Source organism: Thunnus albacares, chromosome 20, assembly GCF_914725855.1.
Source record: "Thunnus albacares chromosome 20, fThuAlb1.1, whole genome shotgun sequence".
Taxonomy (NCBI): domain Eukaryota; kingdom Metazoa; phylum Chordata; class Actinopteri; order Scombriformes; family Scombridae; genus Thunnus; species Thunnus albacares.
In genome coordinates this window covers 22773210-22792694 of record NC_058125.1, presented here as the reverse complement: position 1 = coordinate 22792694, position 19485 = coordinate 22773210, and the positions used below count along the sequence as shown (strand labels likewise).

At 36.9% G+C, this 19485-nt stretch overlaps 2 protein-coding genes across 8 annotated transcripts; one reads left to right on the top strand and one right to left on the bottom strand.

Annotated features, from left to right (window-relative positions):
- Positions 1-2113: 2113 nt before the first annotated feature.
- calcoco2 (calcium binding and coiled-coil domain 2) lies at positions 2114-10780 on the top strand. Of its 7 annotated transcripts, none has more exons than XM_044338665.1 (15): positions 2114-2216; positions 3239-3422; positions 3528-3630; positions 5706-5866; positions 6085-6210; positions 6297-6422; positions 6503-6619; positions 6708-6805; positions 6913-6982; positions 8269-8439; positions 8521-8709; positions 8826-8942; positions 9027-9216; positions 10278-10306; positions 10598-10780. In XM_044338665.1, the coding sequence occupies exons 2-15, from the start codon at positions 3252-3254 to the stop codon at positions 10760-10762; spliced, it is 1833 nt and encodes a 610-aa protein (XP_044194600.1). In that variant the 5' UTR covers positions 2114-2216; positions 3239-3251; the 3' UTR covers positions 10763-10780. The 7 variants fall into 7 exon arrangements, with proteins under 7 accessions (XP_044194600.1, XP_044194598.1, XP_044194595.1 ...); XM_044338663.1 differs by having other exon boundaries at positions 3239-3437; positions 9027-9213; positions 10275-10306; positions 10601-10780; XM_044338660.1 differs by having other exon boundaries at positions 3239-3437; positions 9027-9213; positions 10275-10306.
- Positions 10781-11614: 834 nt separating this feature from the next.
- Positions 11615-18774, bottom strand: snf8 (SNF8 subunit of ESCRT-II). The gene is made up of 8 exons (XM_044338670.1): positions 18392-18774; positions 17219-17269; positions 15362-15500; positions 15135-15239; positions 14896-14968; positions 13849-13990; positions 13429-13503; positions 11615-12323 (listed from the first exon to the last, which is right to left on the bottom strand). Exons 1-8 carry the CDS (start codon positions 18443-18445, stop codon positions 12186-12188), a joined length of 777 nt encoding a protein of 258 aa, XP_044194605.1. The 5' UTR covers positions 18446-18774; the 3' UTR covers positions 11615-12185.
- Between the last annotated feature and the right edge of the window lie 711 nt (positions 18775-19485).

The following is a 19485-nucleotide window of genomic DNA, read 5'->3' as shown; positions in this document are numbered from 1 at the left end:
GAATGAGATTTGGAACAAGATGCTATTTTGTTATCGGGTTAAAACGCTTTATGTCTTTTCCATCACAAAAAGTAATTCAAAAAATTACTGGCTATTAATCTATTTTTAGATGTCTTCATTTTAATATCATGGATGCCATTTTTTAAAAAAAAAAAGTATACAGTATATATAGCCTTTAGTACCAGTCAAAAATTAGGACATGTTTGACTGGTACTGTATACATGTTTTTTTTTTTTTTTTTATTGAGTTGATGTTTTTAAAATCATGTCCACAATATAAGCTCATCCACTTGCAGTCAGTTGGAATGCCATGAACACTGCTGTGGGTTTATTATCAGGTATATTATCACATTTCCAGCTGCAGTTTATCTCAATTAATTCTCAATTTTATTTATTTTTATTTATTATCAGTGTCCTAATTAATGTTGAGGAATTAATTAATTGATGTTCAGTCCTGAAACCTCATTTGGTTTCTTATCTATTTCACAACAAATCTTACAGATTTGTTATGAAATAGAAAAGGCAGGTGACAAATAAAAAAAATACAACCAACACAACACTGCTGTTTAAACAGAACCAATATTTAAGTTTATATAATTATAACAGTCTAAAGTGTAAAGACGTGTTTACAGGATGAGGATCAGTGTCAGGACATAAAAGGGTTCTGGTTCCCTCTTGTGTTCACATCCTGAGTTTGCCAGACGCGAGGAGGGAGCGAAGAGCACGTGCTCTCAAATGAGACTACACTTCCCATAATGCACTTTACAGACGCACGCACTTAACCCACATTCTGGTGCCTTCAGGTACAATCGGGAACGACGCAGCAAAATCTGATTTGAGCACACATGAAAAATCAGATATCTGAGATTGTCTGACGTCGTGTTCAACTGTCATGTATGTGCAGGCGACTCATGATGTCATCAGTTATTACATTTAGCCCAATGACCCAAAAAGTCCACTTTTTGATATAATGTTGTTGATTTAGCACTTTAGAAAAAAAAAAAATTTAAAAGCACCAAAAATATTTTGAAATGTTCATGTTCTCTACTCGTCCATGTTGCCTGTAGTTCTACTAAAAAGTACTTATTTTTGTTTTAGTTCAGTTTATTTACATTTAGACGAATATAAATCTTCCTTTTTAGTGCACTTGGAAATATCAATAAAAGATTCAAGATGTTATTGTCACTCTGGTTATACAATTGTGTGAAATACTTTGGCTGGAAAAATAGCAAATAAATATATATGTAAAGACATAAAATACAATAACAAAATATAAAAAGCAATACAAAATATGAATATATATATGTATATATGTGTGTGTATGTATATATATATGAAAAATATATAATATATAGGCTACATACATACATACATACATACATACATACACAACTATATGTGTGTGTGTGTGTGTGTGTGTGTGTGTGTGTGTGTGTGTGTGTGTGTGTGTGTGTGTGTGTGTATGTGTGTATAAAGCACGAAAAGGTTGTATATACAATCATTGGTCAGAATATTGCACAGAGGTTAGACTGCAATTTCAGTAATTGTAGGAAAAGAAAGAAACAGAAAATAAAACAAATAGTCCATCACAATTTTACAATTCTAAACCATGTATAAAATAAAATAAACTACCAGTGGGGGGAGTTGTTGATTTAGATAAATGATTTTTTTTATTTGAAAATGAATTTTTGCTCATATAAGATTAAATCATTTTAATGTAATGTCCAAATTCCTTTCAGAAAACAGAAAAGTTACCTGTAAAGTAAATTATATACATATATATAATATATATATTTAAGCTATTTGGCCAGAAAGGACTATTTATTTGTCATGTCCTTTAACACCTCGCTTTCTTTTAGTTATATTTATTTTACGTAATGATTAAGAAACTGTAGTAAAGACGATTTTATTTTCATGTTATATATTTGAATAACCTATGTTCTTTGTGAAAGTGTTATTTAATGTTCAATTTATAAAATGACTATTTTATAGCAAAATTTCTTGTTAAATACTGCTTAGTATTTTTGTGTAAAAAAAAAAAATCCTCGCTTTTGTAAACTCAATGTTGACTTTGGTTGAAAATACAGCCTTTGTGTCGTATGTCGCATTTACAGCCCAGCAGAACAGATTTCCGAGCAGCACTTGAACGCAGCAAAGCGGCTGGGTTGGTCGCAGCTGACGGTCGTGTCCGGTGCTGAGACAAGTGACAGCAAATATGTAAGTCTTATGTTTTAATACGAACATGTTAACATAATTTTAGATTTTTTATGACAGTTTGTACTGGAGACATTATTGTTTGTCACAGCAAACAATATAAAATGTTACGGGTGCGGTCTTTTCAGCCAGCTCACTTTCGGTTTCTTTATTCTAAACAGCATTTTAAAAGTTTATATAACAGATTATATTTGGTATCCGGGTAAAGGGACTTGTTTTACGATTGAGTTTACTTTAGGAAAGTGTTTTTGAGTGTTTTTGAGATGATGATGGATGACTTTGGAAAAACTAAAAACAAATTGTAAGTGCGCAAAAACAGAAAAACAACAACAGCAGGAAGGAGGAGGCTAACAGGACAAACAGCAGTGCTGCTTTCTGTCATCAACAGGCTGCTTACAGCACCTGCTGTCCTCAGTCACACTCATGAAATGTCTCATCATCAGTCTTTATGTGTTTACTGATACACTGTTTGATTATTCTCTCTCTTTCTTTATTGCACATGTTCATATACAGAGGTACAATAATAGAAAACAAAAACAAACAAAAAAGATTTGTGTTATGCAGTTTATTATAGTCACTTAACTTAACTTAAAGGTCTTAGTGGCTTTTTTTGTGGTTAACATTAGATAAAATGCTGCTATTTTGTTTAAAATTACTAATAAAGAGCAGGAAAGTTGACTTGGTTATTTTGCATATTCAACATGTTGTTTTCAATCTTATCTTGGCTAAAATACAGCATTACATCAAACATCTATTTCAACAGTTGGCTATATCAATACAGGACATTCTTGTATATATTCAGTGAAAAAATAGTGTAGTCCACAAAAATCAATATTAATATCTAGTTTGAATCTTTTCTAACAGATAAATTCTATGCAATATGTTGAAAGACACTTCCTTAAACGTGTTATTTGATACTATATTTACCACAAATCTTCCATGGTTTTTCCCACTGTATATCACTGAAGACATCTAGACGATGTGACAGTAACATAACACAGCGTGTTCCTAATATTTTTTGGCAGACTGAATCTCAGCATGGAGAGCTCCACTGACACAGCAGCAGCAGCAGCAGCAGCAGTCGACTCCTTTTCATGCACTTTCTCCCAGGTGCTGTTCACCGACATCCCGCACTCATACCCACCCGCGACCCCCGTGACCTGCTGCTACGCCCTCACCGAGGCCTTCCAGCCCAACCCCAGGGACTGGGTGGGTATTTTTAAGGTGAGGAAACAAAGTTGAATTTACTTTAATGTGTATATGATGCATTTAGGGAATATCTGTCTTGAGTTTTTGTTATTTTTTCTCATACAGGTGGGGTGGAGCACAACAAAGGATTATCATACCTTTGTGTGGGTGGAACCATGTCAGGATGTGACGGGGCAACAGTCAGTGACTAAACAAGCAGTTTTCAAGGGTAAGACACAGTTTCACTTTTACTGCTGCAGTGTGATAGTGTGTTGTCATGTTTATGATGCACACTGCCGGCCGGAAGTATCTGCAGGGGTGGAAGAAATACTCAGATCCTTTACTTAAGTTGGATTTTACTTGTAATGAAGTATTTTTACATTGTGGTATTGATAATTTTACTTAAGTTAAAGCATAGAAGTTTTACCAACTAGATATATTTAAAAGTACTAAAGTAAAAGTACTCATTTTGCAGAAATCCAGGCTGTGAATGATAAATGACATAAATGTAATTTTAAGTACATTGCTAACAGTGATGAGTCAGTGCATGAGTATTAGAGTATTGTCGTGGCTGCTCGAGGTGGAGCTAGTTCGAGCTGCTTTGTAAGAGTCACAAGATCAGTCTGAGAGATCTTGAGATGACAGATTGTGTTGGAAAGAAGAAAAAAAAAAAGTTGGATGCATTTTTCTTCAATCTTTGCAGAGTCTTTGTTCCTCAAACGGTTATTTATTTGAAAGCACATGAGGGGAAAATGTCTCTTTGTTGTAACTTCAAACAACTCAGACATCTGAAGCAACACACAGAGACACTGATTTTTTTTTTTTTTAAAGGGCCACAAGCCGCTAGTTTAATCTTTAACAATGCAGTGTAATCTGTAAGATTGTCATTATGTTATTTTATGTCAAATTTAATCTGAAAAGTAAAGCTGTCAAATAAATGTAGTAAAAAGTATCAAGTGGCATAAAATGGAAATACTCAAGTAAAGTACAAGTACCTTAAAATTGTACTTAAGTGCAGTTCTTGAGTAAATGTACTGAGTGACTCTGAACTCTGTGAATGTTTCATGTGTAAACAGTTTAAATTAAAGCTACGAGGTTTTTAAATCTGTGTTTCTGAGCTGCGTGTGATGATCTGATCCTCCGGCTCTGCAGTGTTGACACACAACAGACGTTCGGCTCCGTCATATCTGATCATTTATGCAAACTACACAGTTAGATTCTGTTTTCGTTTTTGGTGACCTACGTTATGCTGAGGTCACCTTTCATAGTTTCTAGATGACACAGTAACACCCAACAGTGTTTGGATGAAATACTCAGATCTTTAAAAGTATTAATACAATAATGTAAAAACACTCAGTTACAAGTTGTTGTTAAAAGTTATTAAAAGTGCAAAATTATGAGCAACATTTACATAAAGTATCAAAAGTGAAAATACTTGTTCTGTGATTAATATATTATCACATTATTTCATTGTTAATGATGATAAGTGATAAGCTGGAGCTAATTTTAACTATTTAATATATAGTTAGGTTAAGTTCAGTGGTTCCCAAACTAGGGGTCGGGCCCCTCCAAAGGGTCGCAAGATAAATCTGAGGGGCTGTGAGATGATTAAAGGGCGAGTTCACAGTTTTTCAAGTCTCCTTTAAAACAGTCAGATGCTCAAATGAACATTGATACATTTTTCTTGCTGTAAGTCCTTGTTTTGAGCAAAAATGTATTTAAAAGTTTATCTGAAGCTAATATGAAGCTTCAGCTGTCTGAGTTAGTTAAATAAAGTGACTATTTTCCACAGTTTCAGTGTTTAAAGTCCAAAATTCCCTCTTCCTGTTTCCTTGTTGAGCTGCGGTGGACGGATTGTGACAAAAAGAGGGACTTTGACACTAAAAAGACTCGTAGATATCCATGTGAATTGAGCTTAATATTAGCTCCAGATAACCTTTTAAGTACATTCTTGCACCTCTTACATCACTGAAAGCACATTATGAAGAAATCTTTAAATAGCCAGTATGAGCAGGAGGATTACAGCAACCTACAAAACCTGTTTTAATGTTTATTTAAGACAAAGTTGAAACATTGCGAACTTTTCCTTTTGATTAAAGAAGAAAAATCATCTGCTTCACAAAGTTTTTATTTTTTGGACTTTTCTCTTGTGGGAGTTTTAATTGGATACTTTTCCCCCCTCTGTTAAATTGGATATTTTGACAGATCAATCGATAATGAAGATAATAACTAATTGCAGCCCTACAGTATAAATAAAGATAAAATGAAGACCTCTATGCGGCCGTTCTGCTCTCGTTTCATCAGATTACTACCTGCCAAAAGACGAGATCGAGTTCTACCAGTTCTGCTACGTCGACAGTACTGGCCAAGTGCGAGGAGCCAGCACCCCTTTCTGTTTCAAAAGCCCAGTGGAGCAAAACATGGAGAGCAGCATGGATGATGACCTGCTGGTGATCACAACACAGGTAATCAATGAACAGATTCACAGTAAAAAGCCAGTTGAACAGGGTGATAATGTTATAGGACTGTTGTTGAATATCAGTTTTAAACTTTAGTTGTGGATTAATTTTAGAGCTCTGTGTTAAAAAAAAAAACAGCTGTGTGTCTAATGAAAAAAAACAGATAAGTCTCTCAAAAGTAAATAAAGCTAATATATTGACTTTATGTGTTTTGTTGAACCCAGGAACAAGTCGAGCAGAGCGTCCGTGAGAAAGCTGAACTGATGAAGGAGCTGGATCAGATAAGAGAGGAAAACGAAACCTTAAAAAAGGCTCTGCAGCAGGAGCAGCAAGAAGTCGACAGTTTGAAGGTTTGCTTATCTAATTTAACGCAACGTGTGTGTGAAAATAGATCAATAGGAACTGAACTTTGATACAGTTTGACTGATTTCCACAGGAGCAGAATGGACAGAAAGAGAAAGAAAAGTCTGAACTGGAGAAAGAACTTGATCAAATCAAGGTGCAAAATGCAAACTTGAAATACAACTTACAGGAAAAACAGCAAGAAACGGACCGCTTGAAGGTTTGTGTCGAGTCCTTAGGTGGCGTTTTATCATCAGAGGTACAATATCAGTGAGAAAACTTTTATGTTTTTGCATCTAGGAAGAGATTTTGGTCCAAATGGCGAAGCAGATGGAGATACAGCAACAAAACGCTGATGAGCAGCAAAAACTCAAAAGTCAGAGTGAAAGATTAGACGGAGCATCAAGACAAAACGAGGTAAATATCATTTTATTGTGTTGTTAAAAGTTCTGCCTGTCAGTCTTCTGTGTCATTCCACCTTTTTTTTTTGTTTCAACACACTCAGGAGAAATACGATCGAGCTGTGATCAAGATCAATAAAATGAAGGAGGAGCGCGAGGAGCTGAGGGGGAAGATTGAAGATCAGAGTGACGAGATTGCCAAGTGGGTTAAGTCTGCTTATTATTATATTATCTTATTATTATAAAATAGACGACGTCTTGCTGCATCGTGTTTTCTGACCATTAACGCTCGTCTCTCGTGTGTTTAAGGCTTAATTCCAAACTCAGAGAAGGAGAACGAGAGCTGTTCAAGATGAAAGACAGCATCCAGCTGCTACAGGTAAATCTGCTTTGATGTGCAACACTTAAAGAAGACATATCATGCTTTTTGTGATTTTCTCTCATTTATATACTGTTATAATGTTGGATATCGATGTTAAACACGGTCAAAGTTCCAAAACTTTAAGTGAAAGTCAACAGTGAAGGCTTCAACCTGCTTTGAGCGCAAAGTTCCCTCTACTTCCTCTGTGTGATAACATCACATTGTTTGCAATGCTCACAAATGGCCGTCCCTTCCTGTAGTTTTGGTTGCAGAGGTTTTTCCATGTTGTTCACATTGTTGACTCATATTTTGGATCAGATTCAGGCTCCAACATATACGGATGTATTTGAGAAGTTTGACCAATCTGACCAATCAGAACAGAGTGGGGGGTCTTAAAGAGACAGGAGCTAAAACGGCCTGTTTCAGACAGAGGCTGAACTGAGGGGCTGAATAAAGAGCCAGAATAAGATAATTAAGGAGTTTTTAAACTGTAAATCATGCAAAGATATTCCAGTAGAGCCCCAGAATACAAATATAGACATGGAAAGGTGAATGATACGTCCTCTTTAAAAACATAAGGCTGGCTCCCATGACAAGACCAAAATCATAAGTCTCTTAATACTCTCTAACTTCCTGTCTGTGGCTTTCAGCCACAAACCCGTTAGTTCCTCTGAAGGTGTTAATAAAGTATACTGTAGATATAGTTCCCTTTTTTTTAAAGGCTCAGTAGTTTCATAAAACAGCTGGTCACTGTAGTTTTTAGCAAACGTTACTCAAACAGGAGTAAATTGTGAATTTTGGAGGGATTATTTTCAGCTGCGGATTAATACACATCTGTTGCTCTAGGGAGTATTTCTGGCAGTAGGATGGTGTCTGTGGGATCGAGATAAAATAAACTACAGTGTGTGTGTTCATGGTAATGAAGGAACATGTCACCCAGTGCAGCGATGCGGCTCATTATCGTGTTTTTAATAGTTTTTGGATAAAAATTGAGCTCAGTGGTACAGCAGAATAAGATTTCAGGCTTTGGATACACAGACAATACTTGTCCATAGGATAAATTCATTGTTGTTTTTGGTGTTTTCATTATTTGTTGGCAATAAGTAAAAAATAAAATATTAGCAGACTCATCCTGTAAGAACAGATCATATAGATAAAAGTACAGACCGTAACTTCTAACTTCTTCCTGCCAGTAAAGCTGAGCTCTGCATCATAATCAGGAGACACATAATAATGTGACAGTCATACATAAATGAGGTTCAAGCTTTGGTCATTTATTCAAACAAGTGCTTTACCTTTTCCAGGTTGACCTTCAGAGCAGCGAGAAAGAGAAGGAGAGGCTCGCTGCGGAGCTGCAACGGCTGCAGAGCGTCACGCAAAACATGGACGAAGTGAAGAGAGAGAACCAGGAGTTGTGCAGGAGGCTTAACCAGCAGGAGACGCAGCAGCAGAGCAGTAAAGATGAAGATCTAAAGGTAGAGGAACAGATTTTTAAAACAGGATGATATTCTTTTAGAAGCAACAATGAACTGACCTTTCTCCTCCGTCCTCTTCAGGCTCAGTATCAGACTCTGCTCAGACAGCTGCAGGAAGCTCAGGAGAAGTTGGTGGCAGTGAAGGAGGAGTCCAAAAACACCAAGACACGAGCTGAGTTTCTGGAGAGAGAGCTGCAGCAGGTCAGGGAGCAGCTGGACGGTGTAGCCATGACGTGTGAGCAGGCACAACGGAAAAGCGGCAAACAGGAGGTGAACTCAAAACCTGTGTTTAGATTTTTGGCCTTTATAGTGTTTAAGTCAGATTTGTCTTCTGTGTGCGTTGAAACAAAAACTGAAGTTTGTTTCCCTTCATATGTTTTTTAAAGATGCAACTCGTAGAGGCACATGAAGCCATCGCAGATAAGGACGGCATCATCGAGGAGAAGGAACACATGATAATGTTTGTCAGACGTGAGAACGAGGAGCTCATTAGACAGAACGAGGTACATTTAAACCGCTTTCTGTCCTCGGTTCATCTCCTTATTTCAGGCGCTTGTTTGTTCAACTGTATTTATTTATTCTCTCAGGGTCTCAGAGTCGACATCGAGGAGCTGCGCAGAGTCAACGCCGACCTGCACGCAGCTCCTCCCTCCTCCGACTCGGTGTACATGCAGCCTGACATCACCGCAGCAGCAGCAGCTGGAGCCGCTTCAACCACCCAAGACTGGCAACAGGAGGAGTCACCTGAGCAGAGCGAGAACCTGTACGAGACCATAGGTGAGTTCTCACACACTCGTGCAAAGGTGGGAATTATTTTTAGGCTGTTTTTTTTAAGCAGAAAAAGACAAGAATCTAGAAGATAAAGGGTCAGTTCACTCAAATCACAAAAAAAGCCAAAGAATTTTCCACTTACCACTAGAAGTGTGCGTGTTTCTTACCTGTTTTTCCGGTTTTGAGATATGTGAGACTTCTGCTGCCACAGTACAACAGAGGTGAATGGATTTTGGTCTGTGATGCTCCAACAAATTGAAATAACGAGGAAATATGTTCTACTTATTTGGGACAATAAATGGCAAACAAGACCAGACGTTTAGGTTTGTCGTAACTTTGTATAGCAGCAGATCTCCCTTTAATATCTCTGGTTGTATGAAGGCAGATCAATTAGCAGGACTGCTTCATGGAAATACTGGATTTTAAACGTGTGAAGAAGAACCTTTAGTCGTCCCCTTTTTAATTTCTAGGATTCACTAAAAACAGACGAATCTGTTTGGTTATTTTATTCATAAAGTTTCTTGAGTCATGTGAGTTAATTCTGACAAAATAATCTCAACTCGAGGCCCATTTACAAGCGTTTTTCAAACTCGTCTTTTAAGTTTTCATTGGGGAGTTTATCAGATGTCTTCACATGACTTTGCATCAGTTGGATAGGAGGTCAAAGTCATCAGCCAGGAGTCAGCGGACGCCTGGAGAAAGATCAAGAAGGATCTTCACCTCCGACGCTGCAGAACATGTTTAAACATAAACAGGAATTATAATCTTCCTCTCGAATATGACCCCCAATTATCACGTCACTGAAGTTCAACACTTGGGTTACGTGATGACAATTAAGCATGAAGACAGTCGGATGTGGTTGATTATTCAGAAAATTCACTATATCATGATATATAAATATAGATCAGTATTTAGAGGATTTTATCCATATATATATAGACATGCGCCTGAGTAAATTACTCCCTAAAACAAAAAGTTAGCAGTGAAAGTCACTTGTGACGCCTTCAAACAACAAATAATGTTTATTAATGATGATTATTTTAATTGTCTGATGTCCCTTTTCCTTGCAGAGAGCGGTGGAGAACCAGAGGAAGAGGTATGTCAAAAAAAATCTAATTCTAATCTATTTCCAATCAGTGTTTGCTATAAATGCATTCACATATTTCTCTGACACTAGTTCATTTAAACTTATTTAGATGTGGAAGCTACAGCAACTCAACAACACATTAATGCAAAAAAATAATCCTGCCTTCACATCGATATTCTCACAGAGCCTGAAAGTGATGCAGCGTTTTTTCAGTTTATTTTTACAGCGGGATTTAAAACATAATCCAGTTCCCCTCTTCTGTTACCGCCCTCTAATGCGTGTTCTCTATTTCTGTTCCAGCAGTTGTTGGTGTGTCGCCACTGCCAGGAGAGTTTCCCGGGCATCACCCAGAACGAACTGGAGCAGCACGAGCAGAGTCACCGAGTGTGTCCCTTCTGCACGATGATCTGTGACAACATGGAGCAGTCCGTGTTCGAAGATCACGTCTACAGTCACGAGCTGTGAGAGCTTCACCGGGCCAAAGAAAAAAAAACATGCAGTTAGATATGAGTCAGAGGTTCTAGAGGAAAAATAAAAAACAAGTCTTACGTGTTGGGTGGTGATAATTAAAAAGGACTAAAAGATTCATGTTGACTGTTTCCTAAAACGCACTCGAGTTTTGTTTTGTTTTTTCTACCTTCAAGGCAGCCGACAGTGTCCATCATGTGCTGCTTGAGTTGTGTAATCCATCACAGCGAACATCATGTCCTCATTTAATGTGGTCAAATGTTATCTTATCTTGTATAATGTATTTCAAAGTGCAAACTGTTTTGAAAGCTTTGAAGCACTGAATTACTGCACAACTTTTTTTTTTTTTTTAGATACTTTTCTTACTTTGAGAAATGCAACCCTTCTTTTTCTAATTGTTAAAAACAAACAAAACAAAAGAAGCAAAAGTTCTGAAAAGGAAAATGTCACAAGAAGACATTTAAAATCAAAAATATCTCATCAAAGAATATGTGAACAGCTTTCAGTACAAAAGAGTTTGATACTGAGAGCTGTGAAACAACATTTTATGAGATAAAAAGTCTAAAAATCTAAAATCAGACAGTTAAGCAAGTTTAAATTCGCCTGGAGAGCAGAAAAAAAAAACATTTTAAGAAACTAGAGTGTGCTTTAGAGAAAAAGTCAGCAGTAAGATGTAAATGATTTGGGTTAAAACATGTAGAAATAGTGGTAATGGTCCTTTAAGTAGATGAACCTTTACAATAAAAGCATGGCTCCATTAACCACAATCACTCATATACAGTAAAGCTTTGCACCTACTGTCTCTCTATAGTGAGATCATACTGATTTAAATGTTTTATTTTACTTTTACCAAGTTTTTGTTAATTTTTCAAAAAAAAAAAAAATGTATATGATGAGTTGAGTTGTTGATGTGAGGTTGTGTGATGTAGCGAGTGAATTTATGTGAAAGATTAATTCAAATGAGTGACTGTAAGCACGTTTAAATACTCCTGCTGACGTAATAAAAAATGAGGTCAAACAAAGCGGATGCAGACTTTCCTTTTAAAAGTTGTAGTTTATACATAAACATTTTCATAATTACAGCTTCTGTACATTGAGAGTTATCATTAAACCCCGTAAACCGACACCACCGAGACAACAAAACATCTGACTTTCATATGCAGTGTGAAGGAAAGCGAGCAGCTTCCAGTGAGTCTGTAATAGTTTTAAGTGCACTCGTTGCATAGATGTTACTGCGGAGAGTCCGATGAGGAAAGTTTCCCTCCGTGTGTCCAGAAAATGATCTCAGAGGGAGTTTACGCTGCGTGCCTAGTTCCAGTAAACCAGCCAACTCCATCACATGAGCCGCTCCGCCTGGCACATTTTGTTTACTGACATGCCTCTTAAAAAGACTGTCAGTCCACAGTCCGGGTCGTTCCCTTTAAGGTGTCATCTGATTGGCCTCCTCTGGTGTGACATCACGGGAGGTCAGCTCGGAGAAGAGAGCTGGCAGCCAGTACTGAGCTTCTCCGGCAGCTTGAGAGTCTAACCAAGCCAAGCCCTCTTTCAGCAAGTGATCCTGGAAATATGAGAGTCCAGTTCAAAGGTGGTGCACTTTAAAACAGAACGACTTCCACTGTCATACAGGTGGAAAGTAATTAAGTACATTTACTGGAGTACTGTGCTTAAGTACAATTTTCAGGTACTTTACTTCCACTCCACTACATTTCAGAGGGAAATATTGTACTTTCTACTCCACTAACTTACATTTATTTAACAGCTTTAGTTACTTTTCAGATGAAGATTTGACACAATGGATAATATAACAAGCTTTTAAAATACAACACATTGTTAAAGATGAAACCAGTGGTTTACAACCTTTTTGGCTTTTAACGTCTTACAAAAAGCAGTGTGTAGTCGGGGTCACATTTCAGATGTCTATGAGTTGTTAACAGCTCCACCAAATAGTGATTTTTCCCTCTAAACTTCTCACATGCTTTCATTTCAATAAATGTTCAAATGATCCAATATTTCAGCAAAAATCAAAGATTAGAGAAAAAGTCCAAAAACTGAAAACAGATTTGTGTATCAGAACTTTGTTTTTTCTTCTTTCCTCTCCCATTAATCATCTCACGACCCCTCAGATTTATCTGGTGACCCTTTGGAGGGGCCATGACCCCTAGGTTGGGAACCACTGGACTAAACTAGCTAACTGTATATTAAGTAGTTGAAACTAGCTCCACCTCCAGCAGCTACAACAGTAACATGCTGCTCTAACACTGATGCTTCAGTAATGATAATCTAATGATGTCATATATAATAATATATCAGTCAGAGGGACCAAACCACTACTTTTACTGCAACACTTTAACTACATCAAGATCATAATACTTATGTACTTTTACTGGTAATGGAGTATTTGTACATTGCTGTATTGATCTGAGTGTTTCTTCACTGCTGTCATGTAAAAGGTCTTTTCTACAGCAGACGTTTTGACTTGTCATGGTGGGAAAAGCACAGCTGTTACTATCACACAATAAAAAAAAGGCTCAGCTCTATTCAGTCCAGTAAGCCATGAGTGTGACAGTGAGTCAGCATGTACGACAACAGGACCCTCAGTCATCATTAATTTAATGATTCACACACCTACTGTGACATGTCAAAATGTGTTAATATGAACTTACCAGGACGTGACAAGCTCGCTCCTTCTCCCATTTCAGACCCTCCTTGATCTCACTCACAGTGACGTAGCCCTTCTTCTACAGACGAACAAAGAAACAAACACACATTAAAGTCATGACCTCTTTATATGAATAGTGAACTCAAGAACAAGACAAGCTTCATCATATTTGTGTAGACTGATTTGACATGAGAAGGATTTCCTCTATTACTTAAAATTCACACTCATTCACAGTATTTTGTGGTTTTATTTATTAAGTTCAGGTCCACGTGGCTAAAACTTGTATGAAGACAACAGACTGCAGAAAATATCACTAATAACACAACCAGAAGAATAAATCTCTGTGAAAAATCCATATTAAACAAACACGTATCTTAATTGAATGGTAAAGCCGTGTATAATGAACCCCGGAGCTGCGTCTTACCTCAGCCAGCTGCAGGACTACAGTGTGATCCATGTTGAGCTCTGCTGGGACCGACTGCACCAGGTAAGAACCACCGACAGGAATCATCCCAAAACCGCTTCCCATGACCTTCAGTTTCTTTATGGCTCTCATCAAATCATCTCTGGGAAACACGCATTTTGTCATTTTAATGATCGAACAACTTAAATCTGACATGTAACGCATTAAAATGTCTAAAAACGACTCGAACTGTGTTATATATTTTGTTGAGTTGTGTACTAATATTATTCCAAATGTTTCCAACAATTTTCAAACCCAGAGAAATCAGTAATTTAATAAAGGTAACGGTCCGTTTCATTTGGTCACCGGTCAATGGCGTCCACCAAAGATTAAACGCATACAAGATAATACGTCGGCGTTATGGTTGCCCGCCAGAAACTCCGTCATAAACTGACTTTTATTCATTTTTAAACCACATTTGTATGATACATTTTTAAGATCTTGGTCGTCTTTTAACTATATCTTTTAACCAGATGAAGGATTTTAGTCATCGGACGTTGGGATCTTAGAGGAACAAGCTGAGTAAACGTTAGCAGCAGCTAAGCTAGCAGTCAGTCCCGGACGTCCTCCGTCTGCCGAACAGCGTCAAAGAAACGCTGATTTATTTATGTATTTATTTATTTTTTACGTGAAACTGCTTTATTCAGTGTTTTTACCCGTTTTAATCCACGTGTACGTTTGTTTTGGAGGAGGAGGATACCTCTGCTGATAATTCCTTCAAACACTGAAGGAATCCTAACTGGGAGAAACTGGTTGTTTAACAACGAAGACAACAACTCCCATCATCCTACTCTACTTCACAACATCATCAAACTCCGTCTTTTGTTATATTTTTGATTGAGAGACCTCTAGAGGCAGAAATTACATATTATGTGTTTAAATGATTCAAATATGACGTCTAAATACTGAATGTAAAGAAACTATAAATACTGTAAAGCATGTTGTGCAAATCTTTAGAGAAAACTTGACATTTCTCTATTACATGAACATCCATTTAGAGATACTTACTGGCTCACATCCTGAGCGTATTTCCCCCTTCCTTTCAGTACTCTCTGATGGAGTTCATCCAAAGTAATGAGCCCTGAAAGAACATACTCACATCAGTATGTCACAGGCAGTCCCGCTGCTAATTATAGTGTCTGAAAGCATGCCGGCGTTCATGATTGACTGCAATGCATAGTACTGCGTTCACGTGTGGACCACGTTGCCAAAAAATGTCAAAATACAACAGGGGTCGTATTACAAACCTCCATTTCTGTGTTTGAGTGCCAGACACACTTCAATAATCTGCACACCAAGCTCATAATAGAAGTCACCGACTCCGAGCATCTCAGACCAAAAACCTTTTCCAGCTGTAAAAGACACAAAACAAGTTAAAAAAAGTTATTTTAAGCTGTAAAAACACATGATCTGACCACCACAAATAAGACAAGATGTATTCTTAATTCACAGATATATTCCAAATTGTTCTCACAGGCAAGCGGGTCAACTCCGATGGTGGCACACATTTCCTGGAACTGGACCCTGAACTGTGGATTCTTGCGGATTTCTTGTTTGTGTTTGCTGGCAAACTCCTCCAGGTGAGACTTGAAGGTCTCCAGCTGCTTGGACATCTGTCAGAAAAGCAGAAACAGTTTAATAGATTATTTCAACTTTAGAGTTCTTTTCTCTGCTGATTAAACACATTTTCTGAAATTCAGTTTCAGTTCTCGAAACATTAAAGACAATTTCTCACAGAGACTTCATGAAATGTCAGAAAATAGTGATAAATATCTTGTTTTCAGGGCAGTACAATTGTTTCCAACAGTTTGAAATATACTGACACTGTTTAAGTCAGTTCAAGATACTACATAGACTTCGTTATTCCAAAATAAAATTACACCAATTCGATCTGGATTTTCCTCCAATATTCACAGAAACAACCTGAAGTCATTGTTTACTCACATGTTAAAATTAAACCCTTTCGGTTGCCTCTGATCTAAAACCTGATCCTTTACTCATCATCCTCGGCTCATAAATACCAACAATGAGTCTGACATCAGCTCAGATTCATCTTTTTTTTCTTTCTTATTCACCGATTATGGGGAAAAAAACTAGACATTGGAATAAAACTAACATCTCAACCATTAAGATGTGGCTTTACGAGTTAATTAACACCTTACAAGTTTGATTTGCTTTAAGAAACAAACTTTCTCACATTGATAGAATTATAAACCCCTTATTTAAAATTAGAAGACAAACTTTATTTTCCATCTATAACATTTCACAGTTTCACACAAATGAGAATGTGAATGTTTGAAAACACACAGAAAACCTCGGTGGGATTATTTAGACTCTTTTCTCCCTTATTTGCTTCTCAGTTATTGTTCAATTTTTCCCTTTTTTTAATTTTTCATTTAGTCCTTTTTATCATGTGCAGATTGAATATAAAGTAAACAACTGTATAACACATCCTTTGGCTTTATAATTGTTAAATCAGCTGCAATGGCCACACCCGCAGCTACACACTGTAACCCTTTGTTTACTTTATCTCTGGAACATCACATTACATCCGCAACAGATGAATGACATCACACACAGTTTTTGTTTTATGCATCATATTTTTATGTTATTTAGTAGTTTTGACAGTACATTAGTTCTCTATTGTGATGTGCAGATTAAGTTAACTTTTGCACAGTCAGTACTTTAGTTTATCTTTAGTTAAGTTTGTTTCTTAAGTTGTTAAAAGATTGAGCAGAAGATTAACTTCATAAAGCAGAGCTATTAAATACAGGATGTGGCCAAACGGACTCTACCAAATAACCGCCACATGGGGGGGGGGGTTATTTCTAAGGTCAGATATTTTGCTTCTTTCTTTACACTATATTGGGTTTTGGTACTTTTGTTTTGGTTAATACTTAAATAATTTACTGTCTTGATAAATCGTCCTGTTTTTTGTGGTTAGTTTGTAGTGTGTTGTTTGTGTGTTACCCCCTTTGTTCGTTTACTTGTGACTCTTTGTGTCTTACAGCTCGTCTTTTACACAGAGCAACAGCTGATTGTTATGCTATGATGTGAACCAAACTGCTCAAAGATGAATACAAATATCTTTGAACAAATATTCAGTTTCCTATCATGTGTGACACAGAAAAGCCTCATATATCATCACATTAGAGAAGCTGCAGCCAGTAATTGTTTTGCATTTTTGCTTAAAAAAATGACTAAAATGCTTATTCAATTATCAAAATAGTTGCTGATTAACGTGATGATCGACTAATCACTGCAGCTCTAAAGAGATGTAAGAATTTCACAGTGTTTAAATATACAAAATACCAAAACAAACACACATTACCTGAACTATTTGGTCCTCTGCAAGAACAGTTCCTCTTTCTTTATATTTGGCCTGAATGGAAAAACAAACAAACATGTTAAACAAGAAAACATTTCTAATATTTCAGGTGAATTAGAGTAAAGTGGGACACCTATTTTTTTCTATGAAATGCGATTGATTAGGACTGTTGTCAAATAAAACCTGGGGTGTCATGTAATTGAAATCACATGACTTCACACACGTGATGCCATAGACTGGGGCGAGGCGATCTTCCAACAGGAAGTTCTTCGTGTGAAGTCAAGTCAAAGGTCAGTAACAGTAAATGTTAAGGATATAAATCATAAATGAGGCAATGTTGACAACTGTTATCAGATTGTGTTTATGATATATGCATGCATTAAAATATGATATTGTTTTATTTCAGACAATTTTTCATTGTCCCGCTTTAGAAAATGTGGTTTGAAATGTGGGACAGTCATTATGTTGTTAAATTGGTGAAGCATTGAACATTAAAGTACATTAAATGTATAAAACTAATAGTTATTCAGAGGTCTCAGTCTTGAAATGCTTATTTTTTACTTTTTTTAGGCAGGTTGCAAATTATATTGTTATTACATTAATATCTAATATATTACTATACTATATGTAACAGTAAAAACATTGTAATTACTGAAATGACCTGGACATGCACTTTGGCCTTGAGTGTTACTGGCCAGAGAAGTTTTTATTGTGTAAATTAAGGTGAACTGTCCCACATCAGGAAATGCAAATAATCTGAGACAATTTGGCACAAGGAAAACTGTATTTGCCATTTCTTCTCCAGGGTGCAAGATGAACTTTTTTGTCCAGTGGCCAAATGATTAGTGAATGTTAAATTTTTACAAGCCACTCAATAGATTATCATTGTTGTTTTGGCTGGTGAGTGAAGCAAATCTAGCAGCCATTTTACCAGCTGGTGGCTGGTTGCTGGTGCTAATTTTGTGGGCTGTTCTTCTCTGAGTGTGATATCTGCATAAGTTATCTGATATGGTTAGAAAACACTTAGGGGATTTCAGAAAGCTACTGGGTGCGGATATAATGTTCTGGCTTCCTAGTAAAATATACTGCTGAAGTGCCAAGTGGCGGAAATTGTCCCACATTACCGTAATTCACCGTAAATTGAGTTTATGTGTGAAAACAAAAACGTTTTCTAACCTCTGCCAGCTTCTTTTTGGCAATAGCTCCCGCACCGACACCTCTCCGATGCATTCTGCTGCTGTCTGGTCCCAAAATGTAAAACCAGAAATGTGTAAATGTCAGGCTAAGACTATTTTTAACGTTAGAAGTAAGATAACTAAGCTAGCAGCGGAGATGCACGGAGCTGCAGCTTCTTCGGTAACGTCAGCTCTCACAGGTGCAGCTCACTATTACTGTAAATTCAGGAAAAAAGTTAAACGCAAGATTTTCAGCAAATAAAGGTTCATAAGTGCAAGATTTAAAGCTACTTTAGTGCAACTGTTTCCATTTTGATTACCGGGAACTGAAGCACTTCCTGGTGTGTGACGTCACCGACACTGCCCCCTGGTGTCCTGGAGAATATAACAGGCTTTTTTTCCACCTCTGAACTTTATTAACATGAACATATTACAGTTTGTCTCAGTGGCTTTGGCACATTTCTCAAATGGTGGAAGGTTTTCAGATCCTTAAGTAAAAGTACCAGTACAACAATGTAAAAATACTCCATTACAGGTAAAAGTCCTGCATGCAGAATCCTACTACAGTAAAAGTACATAAGTATTACGAGCTTGATGTAGTTAAAGTATTGCAGTAAAAGTAGTGACATCATTATGACATCATTAGATTATTAATACTGAAGCATCAGTGTTAAAGCAGCATGTTACTATTGTAGCTGCTGGAGGTGGAGCTAGTTTCAACTACTTTATATACAGTTAGTTCAGTCCAGTGGTTCCCAACCTAGGGGTCATGGCCCCTCCAAAGGGTCAGCAGATAAATCTGAGGGGTCGTGAGATGATTAATGGGAGAGGAAAGAAGAAAAAACAAAGTTCTGATACACAAATCTGTTTTCAGTTTTTGAATTTTTTCTCTAATCTTTGATTTTTTGGTGAAATATTGGATCACTTGAACATTTAATGAAATGAAAGCATGTGAGAAGTTTAGAGGGAAAAATCACTATCTGGTGGAGCTGTTAACAACTCATAGACATGTGAAATGTGACCCCGACTACACACTGCTTTTTGTAAGACGTCAAAAGCCAAAAATAAGATAAAAACTCCAGTGATCAAAATAAA

What these genes read in the sequence shown, in the direction of transcription:
- calcoco2 (XM_044338660.1), top strand. Translation starts at nt 3,252, where the DNA reads ATGGAGAGCTCCACTGACACAGCAGCAGCAGCAGCAGCAGCAGTCGAC. An exon ending in ACTGGGTGGGTATTTTTAAG is followed by an intron (nt 3,438 to 3,527) that starts GTGAGGAAACAA and finishes TTTCTCATACAG; the next exon opens with GTGGGGTGGAGCACAACAAA. An exon ending in TGCTGGTGATCACAACACAG is followed by an intron (nt 5,867 to 6,084) that starts GTAATCAATGAA and finishes TGTTGAACCCAG; the next exon opens with GAACAAGTCGAGCAGAGCGT.
- snf8 (XM_044338670.1), bottom strand. Translation starts at nt 18,445, where the DNA reads ATGCATCGGAGAGGTGTCGGTGCGGGAGCTATTGCCAAAAAGAAGCTG. An exon ending in ACTCAAACACAGAAATGGAG is followed by an intron (nt 14,969 to 15,134) that starts GTTTGTAATACG and finishes ATGTTCTTTCAG; the next exon opens with GGCTCATTACTTTGGATGAA. An exon ending in TACGCTCAGGATGTGAGCCA is followed by an intron (nt 13,991 to 14,895) that starts GTAAGTATCTCT and finishes CGTGTTTCCCAG; the next exon opens with AGATGATTTGATGAGAGCCA.